This window comes from Myotis brandtii, unplaced genomic scaffold (genome assembly GCF_000412655.1).
Source record: "Myotis brandtii unplaced genomic scaffold, ASM41265v1 scaffold1152, whole genome shotgun sequence".
Classification (NCBI taxonomy): Eukaryota; Metazoa; Chordata; class Mammalia; order Chiroptera; family Vespertilionidae; genus Myotis; species Myotis brandtii.
In genome coordinates this window covers 108,956-122,230 of record NW_005353977.1, presented here as the reverse complement: position 1 = coordinate 122,230, position 13,275 = coordinate 108,956, and the positions used below count along the sequence as shown (strand labels likewise).

General features: G+C 42.2%; 1 protein-coding gene and 1 long non-coding RNA gene across 7 annotated transcripts in view; one reads left to right on the top strand and one right to left on the bottom strand.

Moving 5' to 3' along the window:
• EIF2AK3 (eukaryotic translation initiation factor 2-alpha kinase 3) overlaps positions 1-13,275 on the bottom strand; it is a 100,354-nt gene that overhangs the window by 17,853 nt on the left and 69,226 nt on the right. For 5 of the 6 annotated variants that reach the window (XM_014528139.1, XM_014528130.1, XM_014528127.1 and 2 more), the window contains 3 exons: positions 9,166-9,339; positions 7,319-8,096; positions 3,041-3,208 (listed from right to left, as the gene is read on the bottom strand). In XM_014528139.1, coding sequence (XP_014383625.1) covers positions 3,041-3,208; positions 7,319-8,096; positions 9,166-9,339 — 1,120 coding nt within the window. The remainder of the gene's footprint in view (positions 1-3,040; positions 3,209-7,318; positions 8,097-9,165; positions 9,340-13,275) is intronic. The other variant, XM_014528124.1, reaches the window with a different exon arrangement.
• LOC102256032 lies at positions 16-5,298 on the top strand. The gene is made up of 3 exons (XR_313123.2): positions 16-56; positions 2,134-2,273; positions 4,477-5,298. It is a non-coding gene; the product is annotated as an uncharacterized LOC102256032 (long non-coding RNA).

Here is a 13,275-nt window from a genome sequence, read left to right as displayed (position 1 = left end):
GCGGGCGGGGCAGCTCGGCCATGTTCCCTCTGGCCGCGTCCCGCCAGCCCTGAGCGGTAAGAGCCCCCAGTGTCCTTCCCTGTCCCCTTCCCTGGGAGGGCGGGGAAAGCGGATGGTGGGGAGACCAAGCCCCCTGTCCCCTTCCCTGGGAAGGCGGGGAAAGCGGATGGTGGGGAGACCAAGCCGTCACTCCCAGTCCTAACTCCCGAATCCCGCATGCTGTGTTACTGAGAAACGTTAGGCAGGGACAGGCCGCCGGGTGCGGGACCAGAAGGATCCAGGCTGGAGGGTGAAGTCCAGGGAGGCGTGGGTGGCACGGCCGAGGGCCCTGTGTGGGTGCGGGCGTGTGAGTGTGTGTCTGTCGCTCAGGTCCACGCTCATGCACATACCCACAAACCCACACTCCAGCTCTGCACCCTCGGCCACCAGGAACCTCCCCGGGGCCTGCTGTGAGCTCGGATGCATCCAGTCCCAGCACCAAGCAAGTCTGACAAAGTTTCTTGGCGTGTGGGACCCAGGCTGACGCCCGCCTCCCTCCTCCCGCCTCCTACCACGTGCCCGCCCAGGAGGGGACAGGGAGTTCTGGGCCCCGGGTTTGAAGGCCCGCCACGCCTTCAATCGCAGCAGACCCAGTATTCCGCCGCTCCCAGAGATCCCAGGGCCCAGTCATTTGGTCATCCCTCACTGCCCCCCCGCCACCCCCACCGGCCTGGTCGCCCCAGGCAGCCTCCTGTTTGGTCGTCTGTTCGGTCGTGACGGACCCTGGCTCTTTATATATTAGGATGTTCAGATACCAACTATAAATAAATATTTTTCATCTAGCTTCCCTGCATGGGTAAAAGATCCATTCAAAGGGCAAAATGAGCCCTGACTAGTGTGTCTCAGTTGATTGGAGCATCATCCCGTGCACCGAAGGGTCATGGGTTCAATTCCCAGTCAGGGCACATACCTCAGTTGTGAGTTTGATCCCCAGTCAGGGCATGTGTGGGAGGAAACTGATCAATGTTTCTCTCACATCAATGCTTTTTTCTCTCTCTCTCTCTCTCTCTCTCTGTCTCTCTCTCTCTCTCTCTCTCCCTCCCTCCCTCCCTCCCTCCCTTTCACTTCCTCTCTAAATCCTCAGTTGAGGATTTTTTAAAAAGTGCAAAATGAACGAAGGATATTAAATTGACAGAGTAAAAAAGTTCAATAATATAGTTTTAGATTCCATAGGGCAAATGACTTTTAAGAAACTATCACTTATTGAATTCTGATGTACTATCTAACAGGAATAACCACAATTCCCTGAAAATGCTATTAAAACATCCCTCCCTTTCCAACTACATATCTGTATGAGGTCAGATTTTCTTCCTTCACTTCACACAAAATAACATATTGCAACAAACTGAATGCAAGGCAGATAGGAGAATCTAGCTCTTTTAAGTCAGATATTAAAGAGATCTGTTAAAATGTAAACAAATGCCACTCTTCTCAACAATGCTTTTTTGTTTTGGGAAATATCATAAAAATATTTTTGGGATAAGATAGGTTTAATATTATTAAATTAATAAATTTTATACATTTTTCAGTTTTAATCTCGAATACGGCAAATACTGATAAATAAAATCCCATTAAGAAAAACTCGGGTTTTCAATCATATTTACATGTATAAACAGGTACTGATGCTACCATCATTAGATAGTTATTAATAGGAAGAGAACAAGCGAAGTCAGACATTGGTAAGCATGGTCAACTGGGAAGCATGAGCCTGTTTGCTTCAATAGGAAGCTACAGCTTCACACCCCAAGGAATTGTAGCATTGTCCTTCCAAGGAGATTAACATCCCTCCCTTCTCTCCTCCGGTACTGGATTGTATATGGAGGGGGAACAGGGGGAGATAAGCACATATGCAATGAAGTCAAAAAGGTGCAGGGGGAGATGCTTGTTCCTCGACGCCTGTCAATCTAACCTGGGAAAGGGATCATTGGACCCATCAGAAGCCTGGAAATCTTAGAAAGTTGAAAAAGTTCCTGGTTAAAATCCCAACTGTTTGCTTCAATAGATCCTGTTCTCGCTCTCGCTCGCGCGCGCGCTCTCTCTCTCTCTCTCTCTGTGACCCACATTCACCCCATTTGTTTGCATCTCTTCCCTCAGAGAGCACACAACTATGCGTTTCTAGTGGCCACCTGGGGCCTGCTGCAGACTGCCTGGGCTCCAAAGGACTATGAAGCAGAAACTCTGGGCACTGGCTTTTGTTTTGGTCCTGCTGAAGACATGGTGGGACTTTTACCATGGTAGGATGGAGGCAGGTGGGACATGGGGAAGCCAGGAGGGGAACTCTTTTGATTTTGCATCAGAATAAAAAACCATCCTGCCACACCACAATCTCCCCTGCATGGGTCCTTAAAATGCTTTTCTCGAAATCCCTGTTTCCCACCCACAACACTGAGACCACAAAATTTGAGAATGGCTGATTTAAGCATAAATAAGCTTGTGAATATCATTATCCTGGTGGTGACTGGGCATGCTATTCTGAAGCCCCTCAGGACAGTCTGCTCCCACCACTCTTCCAGGCTCTGTCCTGTCCTGTTCTGTGGGAGACTCAGCATCCACGGACAAGATATTCCAGCCTTTATCTCCTGCCACAGTACATTCTGGCAGTTGCCTGTGAATTACTATAGAGGACAGCTCAGTACAGTACCTCTGGCTCTAATTTATTTGAAAACAGTTCCTACACCATTTACACAAGGTGAACTGGAGTTAAGTATGGGAGGGGTTCAAAGTCTCTATAAATTTCTGGTTGCTGTTAGGTTATGGTTTAAAGGGTGAGCATGTTTTACGCATTGTGTTTGTTTTTAATCCATCCCCAGTGCAAGTTGTAGAAACTGTCCCCTAGCTGTACTGCGTGTGGAACTCTACTACCAGTTTTCAAACTTTTCAGATTTCATTTTATTGGGTATTTTAAGTAGAACATAGATGGAGATTCATGGGACATATCTAGCTTGCTGTCATACTAACTAAAAATATGTTTTTAATTAAGAAGAAAAACAAAAACACTCACCTGTTCTGGGCTCATATACAGTTTGGTCCCCACTTGTCCCGTGTGCCGGGCATACGCTGGCATTGGGGTCAGAACCATCGGCTCTTCCTCGTCCTGGTCCATTGCTGTCACTAATCCAAAGTCTCCAACCTTGACCACGTCGTCCATTGTAAAGAATATGTTGGAAGGCTGGAAAAAAATAAAACAGATAAAAGCACAATGGATGTATACAGAAAAGGAAAGTGAAGGGAATTTATTAAAATGACAACAGAAAATAAATACAAGAAACTAGATATTCTCAGGTATGTTTCCCTTTAAAATGAATTGATATGAAAATACCACTGATCATTCCATACTGGACAAGTGCTGTGAGTAAAGAAAAGCTAGCACGGGGATCAGCATTTACATTTAGCCATTTAGCACATGAATGAGCAAACAGCATCTACTTAAACACTTAGAGACTCACATTACCTAGGGCCCAAGGTATTTAATGCTCAGTCTTATTATTCTATATATTCTCCCCCTGGCAAGCTTCTCTACATTTATAACTGAAGTGATGACTATAATAATAGTAACAATACTATCAAATGCATATATAGCACTTAAAATATGTCAGGAGCCAGTCTAAGCTGGTTACTTCTATTAACTCATGCAATACTCACAGCCCTATTAGTTCTATTAGTCTTTCATTTTATAGACGTGCAAACTGAGGCCCAGAGAAGTTAGGTAAACTGCCCAATGTTATCCAGGTAGTAAGTGGTGGAGCAGGGATTCAAACTCAGGCAGTCTGGTTCCATGAGAAGAGGATGTCTGCTTCAATACCATAGGTCCAGCATTTAGCATAGCATGTGCCTTATGGTAGCTAATCCCTACTGTTTGATAAATGAATAAAACAGACTGATTTTGGGTTTATGTCCAAGAGGGAAAAAGCAGGCTATCACAGAGAATAAGAGCTCTTAATTGCAACCAATGCTGCCTCTTCTAATATCCACATGCTCTCATGTATTCCAAGGCTGCTGGTCTGAGTTATAAACTCTCACATGCAACTGTTGAAGAGAGAGAGCTAACCAAGTTTCTCATGGTCCTTAAACTCAAGTCCGCTACATGAACTCTATCATCTTCCTTCAGAGCCTACTCTCACCCCTGCTAACAGGATCACCATTTAGAGCCTTAAAATGAGGGAAAGATAGCCACTTAGCTCAGGAAATTTTATTTCCTCAGGCTTCAAATCCTGCCAGACAAGTAACACTTTATTCCCAAACTCTAAAATGCTATTAGACAGTTGTGACTTTGAAGCAATGACGTTATTGCACATAACAAAATCTATGGTAATAACCTCCTGCTCGCCCACAAATAACCTTGTGAGAGAGCTGCCTTAAATTTTACTGCTCCTGTCCTCCCATCATCTGGTGTTATTACTGAACACCATAATAGACTTCCTTTTTTTTAATTTTTAGGCTCTCCAGCATCTATCCCCCTGAACTTCACCAGAAGCATCCTGACTCGACTTCAGGAACCCTTCCCAACTGTGCAGCAACCCATGGCTGCACATCCCGAGGATGCATAAACCATCAGCATAATCCTATCCCCTGACCAGGATACTGGTTTAGGAATGGGTATATGTCCTTGACTTTTCAGTTAGGAGGAAACTCAGGACTTCTGGTCAATGGTAGGGAAGAGGGATACTTTCCTCCCACGCCCTATCTCATCACTCCAAAAGACTTAAAATGTGTAGTCCTGCTAATAGTGGCAGCTGTCCTGAGAGTGTGAAGGGAAAGCCTGCCTGAAAGTGGAAACAAGAAACAGGGCAAGGAGAGGGAAGACCGTATTCTGGCCACATCACTGAAACTTTACTTGAATCTTGGACAGTTCAGTTACATGAGCCAATACATTTCATTTCTGATTAAATTGTTATAAGTGCTTTTGATTGCAAACAAGAGAATAATAAAAAAAAGTTATATGAGCATATAGAATGCATCAGGCATTGTGCTAAGGAATTAATAGGTGAAAAAGACATGGCTTCTGCCCCTGTGGAAACCAGGGGATAAATAATACAACTGTGATGAGGATTATAAAGGAGAAACACCAGGTTCTGTGAGAACACTGTGTATTTAAGCAACTGAGAAAAACCCAGTGCAACTTGAGTAAAGAGAAGATTAGAAGTCAGTTGGAAGAATCAGGGGCCAGAGAGCGCTGGTGACAAAAATGTGACCAAAATATAAAAAGGGGAGAGGGCTTAGGAGGTTTCACAGTGAGCTCAAAGACTTAGGTCAGAATGGACAGGACACAGAGCTTTTTGACTAAGAATAAAATTATTGGGAGAATTTCTTTCTGGTTCACTAGAAATATTTAAGAGAAATTCATCTTTACAAAAGAATACTTTTTTTGATATCTAGAAAAACTTGAGAAAATTAATTTTCTTGAAATTTTTTTAGTGCACAAAGAAATACAAGAAAAACCTTTAGACAACATTGTAGCATTAAACAAATATTCACCAATCCTATATAATAAAAGCCTAATATGCAAATCGACCGAACGGCAGAACAACTGCTCGCTATGATGCGCACTGACCACCAGGGGGCAGACGCTCAACACAGGAGCTGCCCGCTGATAGCCAGTGCACTCCCACAAGGGGAGCGCTGCTCAGCCAGAAACCGGGTTCATGGCTGGCAAGTGCAGCGACAGTGGCGGGAGCCTCTCTCGCCTCCGCAGCACTAAGGATGTCCAACTGCCAGCTTGGGCCCACGAGCGGGCCTAAGCCATCAGTCGGACATCCCTTGAGGGCTCCCGGACTGCAAGAGGGCACAGGCTGGGCTGAGGGCTCACCACGACCAAGTGCACAAATTTCGTGCACCGGGCCTCTAGTATCTCATAACACTGTAAAATCAGCAGAATATTCAAAATTAGTAAGAACATAATTACATGGCTTTCAACGTAACATTTCGGTTGTACAGTAAGTGTTCAGTACAAGAAGAATGTGCACATTAGATAACCAGTTCCTACCAAATGATAAAACTGTACCCATATTCCAATAGCCAACACTCACTCAAGTTAGGGGCATCTAACCTCATGGAAGTTGTCTTCTCCCTTCCGACCAAAACCAACCATCTCTGAACTTCTCACTCATGCAGAATGATTCCTGGCAATTAGTTCTGGCCACATCCAGAGTGTGCTGATTAGGTATAATTCAACAACAATTACTTTAGAAAATAGGAATTATTTCTAATTTGAGTTCCTATTATTCCAAACTCTTAAAAATATATTCAAAGATTTAAAAACCCACTGCTGACTTTAAAAAGAAAATTACTCATCCAAATAGCTACTTTGGTGCCTGAAACAAGTTTGTGGTTACATAAAACAAAACCGAAAATACCTAAAATGAGTCCAAATCTCAAGAATTTAAGCAACTTCCATCAGAAAAATATTTATGTATTCACTACACATCTATGTTTACTATGATGATCACTATGAGCATATGGAATATGGCAGAAATTAGTTACTAAAAGTTCCATAGAGGTATTTCAGAAGCACACACTGAAGACACACTGCATGTTCTAGTAGGAATCTTTGGTAATGCAGCATACTGCATGGCTACAATACTCATTACTGAAATAGAATCAAAGGTGTTAGAGCTGCAAACATCATGTGGCTAACCATTCGCCACCTTTTATCATCCAGCTTCTCACCTCCTTCCCCAAAACCTAAACATCTCAGGAAAAGGGGCAAAAAGAATGGCAACTGGCCCTAACTCAGAGCGGGCTAATGAAGGGACCTCTGTCTCTCCTTCCACTTGAGCCCTTTCAGTGTGCTACTTCAGGACACTACGGGAATCTGTGCCAGGGTTACTGAAAGCCATAGACAATGGTATTGAATTTTACATAAGATATTTTTTCTTCAGAAGATTGGGAATGCTTTTTACTGCAAAACAAACATAAACATATTATAAAGGAGAATTCATGATTTGCCTGAGATCTTTTTTATTTTTTAAATATAATTTTATTGATTTCAGAGAGGAAGGGAGAGGGAGAGAGAGAAAAGAGATCAAGCTTGCAACCTGGGTATGTGCCCTGATCAGGAATCGAACCACGACCTCCTGGTTCATAGGTCGATGCTCAACCATAGGGCCTGCCTGAGTTTTTTAAATCATGAGATTTCTTATTTTTACGTTTCCAGATCTCTGCTCCCAATGCCTTCACTCTCCTCCACTCTTAGGGTACTTCCATTAAAAAGTGACAAGTACTGCAAGTACTGCATAAAACGTCAGCTTGAAACCCGTGGGTGAGGTTCCATAGTACCAACCTTGAGGTCCCTGTGCATGAGCCCCTTACTGTGCAGGAACTCCACCGCCTCTGCGATCTGCAGGAAGATGTGCAGGCACGTGTCCCACCCTCTTTCCTCCATGCTGCACCGGCTGTTCATCCAGTCCTTTAGATTCTCTTTTCTGCACAGCTGCATCTGAATGTAAAGATACACCTTTGGGGAACTGGGCTGCAGCTTTTCTGCAGTGTTTTTAGTGAGATCTAGACTTAAAGTGGTTGGTCTTGGAAGAGAAATAGACAAACTAGGTTCCGAAGATTTGCTACTGGAATGCTTGGCAGCAGTTAGTTTATTAGCATAATGGTTGCCAATGTGCAGTTGGTTAGCTTTGGGCTCTTCTTTACTGGATGCATTATCACAGCCTGAATCTTCAAATACTATGGAAGAGGAGGTTCTCTCCCTGGACTTTACATAAGGAGAAGCTTCAGAGGGACAAAGTTCAAAGGAGTGCCCCTCTTCACTGCCTTCCATTGTGCCATCTTCCACATCACAGTCTGTGAGGCAGCTGTCCTGGAGGTTGTGCACTGCACCCACTGACGCACTGGTGTCTCCAAGGCCTAGTCCTGAAAATTCCAGTGGAGAGAAGTTGCTCTCAGATGAACTTGTCTGACCACAGGAAATCCCTACTGAAAAAGACCTGCTTCTTTGTGGCGAAGGAGCTATGATTTCAATATGTTCCTTTGTAGAGAAAGGATCCATTCTGCGTATTTTAACCGATGGTGCATCCACTGGACTGGGAGAGCTGAGTGGCCAGTCTGTGCTAAAAGTGGGAGAAATACAAAAGGATGAGAGTAAACAAGTGTTGATTAAATTATGTGAAATACACCCTTTGTTTTAAAAGCTTCAACTACAATAAAGCCAGTTACCAAAACACAAGCCATGTACAGATTAAAATGAAAACATGCTACAAGACAAAGAACATCACATCACATCACATCCATTCCTTCTAAAAAGCTTAATTTAGGACATTAATTTATATTTGGAACCATTATCTGGGACTGTCACACAGGAACGGTCACAGCCTTTATGTACAACACACAGCAGTGAAGGAAAACCAAGGGCAGGAACCCTTGGTGGCCGTGACTCTGAAGCCCCGGTCCCATCAGGGCCGAAGCTCACAGGCCTGGAGACAAGAGGCCACTTCACGGGATCCTTCCACGGTCTGGCTATAGCACGAGTCACTGTAGCAACTGTTGTGCCCTACTTTAAGGCAGGAATTTTATTCCACCTGATTGGTAAACAGTCTATTTGCAATTTGCTTCCTCTTTGTTCTCACTTAGTAGTTTTTAAAAGGCCCTTCCCTCTTCCACAGCACATTTTACATAAGAATTATCTTCAGGTTGCACAAGTTTATGTATTTTTAACTGCAAACAATTAAATGCTACTTTAAAAAGGAGTCGCAAATTGTTAAGTACTAAAAAATGGAATAAAAAATTTTAAATATGTAGACAGCCTAGCTGGTGCGGCTCAGTGGTTGAGCATCAACCCATGAACTAGGAGGTCACAATTAGATTCAGGGCATATGTCTGGGTTGCGGGCTTGCTCTCCAGTAGGGGGCGTGCAGGAGGCAGCTGATAAATGTTTTTCTCTTATCATTGATGTTTCTATCTCTCTCTTCCTTCTCTTTCCTTTCTGAAATCAATAAAAACATACAAAAAAAAGAAAATAAATAAAATACGTAGACAAAAGCATATAATACCTCATTGAGAAAGGATTTACAGTGGTAAATCCCCTAGTGAATTACAATTTATAGAGTCCTATGACGTTACAACAGAATGGACAGCTATAATCAACAAATGACCATTTCTCTGCTCAACACATAAACACACCTGAAAGATCCATGCATTGAGACATCTGACCATGGTGAGCGTATCAGGTGAACAGGGGAGACAGGATGGGGAAGGATAAAGATAAGAGTTGCAGACCCAATCAGGCACTTGCAGGGCCCCAGCTGACACACTACCAGTGAAGGGTGATGGTGGGAGGGGCTCCCACAGGGCACACTGAAAAGGCAGAGACAGCAATTGAGGCTAGGCCAGCACACATGAGGATGAGCCCAGGGTCGGGGCAGAGAAACAGTGCAACAGGTGGCAGCACTCCAAACCCATCATCATCAGACAGAGGATTCCAGATTCAGGAACCTGCCCACTGGTCCTCCTCTGGCCTGCCAGCAGTAAAATCCTCACTCGGCAGATCACCAAAGGTCAGGAAAAACTTTCCAGTCTAAGTGGTCTTATGCTCATTGCAGCTAAACCCATCAAAAAGAAAAAAGCCATAGATACCTGAACCTATTTCCCCCTCCAGATGCTCCCCCACAAATCCTGTAGGCCCTGGTAGTAGCCTTGTCCACTCAGATAGGCTCCGCCTGCAACTTCTCGAAGGCAGTGGAAACAAGGCCAAGAGACTTATGGAGACCCATCACATCCCACCACAGGGGTGGTACCTGGAGACCAGGGCAACCACTTCATAAGGGCATCGCCCACCTCCTCAGAAATATGGGCTTTTTCACAGCCAAGGCCACACTACCCTATAGATAACCCTAAAGACAGGTAAGAAAAAATTAAAACTTGTGCTTCAGCACCACCTTCTGGAAAACAAAAGAAAGACATCTACTTATCAACCTGCTGCTAAACAGTGAAGAGTAAAATACTTAAAAAAAAAAAAAAAAGATTTCATAAATTCCAAGGCAGAAAAATAATCTATCAATCACAACAAATAATCAAGGTAACAAAGAAGTTCAGAAAGAAAATGAAAAATCTCCAGAAAATAAACTTAAAGACTTGGAAGTCTATGATTTAAGTGACAGAGAATTCAAGATTGCAGTTCTGAAAAATCTCAACGAGATACAAGAAAACTCAGAGGAGTAATTCAAAGAGCACAGAAATAAAATCAACAGATAAAAAGAGTCCCTCACCAAAGAGCCTGAAACTATAAAAAAAGAACCAATCAGAAATTTTTAATCTGAAGAACTCAGTAAAAATCTAGAACTGAGCTCTAGCTGGTTTGGCTCAGTGGATAGAGCATTAGCCCACAGACTGAAGGGTCCCAGGTTTGATTCCGGTCAAGGGGACATGCTCTGGTTGTGGACTCGATCCCCAGTAGGGGGGTGTGCAGGAAGCAGCCGATCAATGATTCTCATCATTGATGTTTCTCTTTCCCTCTCCCTTCCTCTCCGAAATCAATAAAAAATACATTTTAAAAAATCCAGAACTGAGACACATAACGTAAAAAGAGAGGAAACAGAGGACAAAATCATAGAATAACAGGAACACAAGGATAAAAAAAAACAATGGAGACACAGAACTACCAGAAAACAAAAGATAAAATGGAGATAGGATAGCTTCATACATCCATAATCACCCTAAATGTAAATGGACTGAACTCACCAATTAAAAGGCACAGAGTAGTGGGATGGTTTGTTTTGTTTTGTTTTGTTTTTTAAAAACACCCAACTATATATGCTTGCTGTTTTTAGGAGACACATTTCAACTGCAAAGACAAACATAGATTCAAAGAGAAGGGGTGCAAGATGATACTCAAGCAAATGGCATCCAGAAGAAAGCAGGTATAGCCATAATTATGTCAGACAAAATAGATTTCAAGATAAAAAAGGTAACAAGAGACAAAGATGGACATTGTATAAAGATGAAGGAGACAATACATCAAGAAGACATAATGTTTATTAATAAATATGCATTCAACCTGGAAGCACCAAAATATATAAAGCAACTACTAACAGAACTAAAGGGAGAAACTGACAAAAATACAATTACAATAGGGGAACTAAAACCCCACTGAGAACAATGGATAGATCATCCAAACAGAAAATCAAAACAGCTTTAAATAACACATTAAACCAAATGAACATAATCAATATTTACAGAGCTTTTCATCCCAGAACACCAGATTATACATTCTTCTCTAGTGCACAGAGAACATTCTCAAGGATAGACCGACTATATTATGTTGGGGCACGAAACTAATTTCAACAAATTTAAGAAGATTGAAATTATACCAAGCATATTCTCTGACAATAACAATTTGAAACTGGAAATCAACTGCTAAAAGGAAGCTGAGAAAACCACAAACATGTGGACATTAAACAACATGATACTAAACAACTACTGGGTAAAAGAAGAAATAAAAGGAGAGCTCAAAAGATACACAGAGTCAAATGAGAATGACAATAGGAAATATCAAAATTTGGGGGATGGAGCAAAAGCAGTAATAAAAGTTTATAGCATTACAGGCCTACCACAAGAAACAAGAAAAATCTCAAATAAACAACCTAACATTTCACCTTAAAGGAATAGAAAAATAACAAAGCTGGAAGCCAGTAGAAGTAAGGAAATAAAAATTAGAGCAGAATTAAACAGAAAACAAAAGACAATAGAAAAATAATGCAAGAACTGATTCTTTAAAAGAATTAATAAAATCGACAAACCTCTAACTATAGATGCAAAAATCACTGACAAAAGAGAAAAGTCTCAAACAAACAAAATCATAAATGAAAGAGAAGTTACAACAGACACTACAGAAATACAAAAGACTATACAAGCATACCACGAAAGGCTGTACGTCATCAAATTCAATAACCTAGAATAAATGGACAAGTTCTTGGGACTATATAAACTTCCTAGACTGAATCATGAAGAACTGGAAATTCTAAACAGAATGAATTAAAACAGTCATCAAAAACTGTCCGAAAATAAAAGTCTATGACTAGATGGCTTCACTAGTGAATTCCACCAAACATTCAAAGAAGATTTATTACATATCCTCCTCATACACTTCCAAAAATTTGGAAAAGAGGCAAAAATTCCTACCTCATTTTATGAATCTAAAAATATTACTCTGATTCGAAAATCTGGCAAGGATACCACACACACAAATTATAGACCAATATCTCTGATGAATACAGATGCAAAAATCCTAAACAAAACACTAGCAAATCTATTTATATAAAAACCCTGGGTGTAACATCACAACCGACCAAAGCTCGACCAACCGGAAGGAAGTCAGTCCTGAAGGGGTTGTCTTGGCAACGGCTGTGCCCTCCCCGAGCTGTTTCCCGGAGCTGTTTCTGGCGAGGGCGAGGTTTGAGGCAGGAACTGGCCCTCGGAGTGTGGACCCACTGAGTCCTGGGTCCTCTTAGCAACAGTTGCGCCCCCCCCCCACAAGCTGTTTCCGGTAAGGGCGAGGTTTGAGGCAGGAACCAGCCCTCGGAGCGTGGCCGCACTGAGTCCTGGGTCGCTTTGCCAAGACTGCGCTCTCCCTGAGCTGTTCCCGGTAAGGGCGAGGTTTGAGGCAGGAACCGGCCCTCAGAACGTGGAGGCATATCTTTATAAAGTTTTAATATATTATATTAGAGGTCGTGGTGGTAGTTTTACCCACAGCGTCTACAGGATTTGCTGCAAATTTACTTCTCGGTGGAAGCACCTTTCATTCCCCATATAAATTACCGATTCCATTAAATGAAACTTCAATTTCTAGACTCGATATAAACAGTGAAGTTGCTAAAACTATTAAAAAGGCCCAACTTCTCATTATTGATGAATGCACCATGGCATCCAGTCATGCTATAAACGCCATAGACAGATTACTAAGAGAAATTATGAATTTGAATGTTGTATTTGGTGGGAAAGTTCTCCTTCTTGGAGGGGATTTTCGACAATGTCTCAGTATTGTACCACATGCTATGCAATCAGCCATAGTACAAATGAGTTTACAGTACTGCAATGTTTCAGAAAGTTGTCTCTTACAACAAATATGAGATCAGAGGATTCTGCTTATAGTGGATGGTTAGTAAACTTGGAGATGGCAAACTTGATAGCAGTTTTCATTTAGGAATGGATATTATTGAAATCCCCTGTGAAATGATTTATAATGGATCTATTATTGAAGCTACCTTTGGAAATACTATATCTATAGATAATATT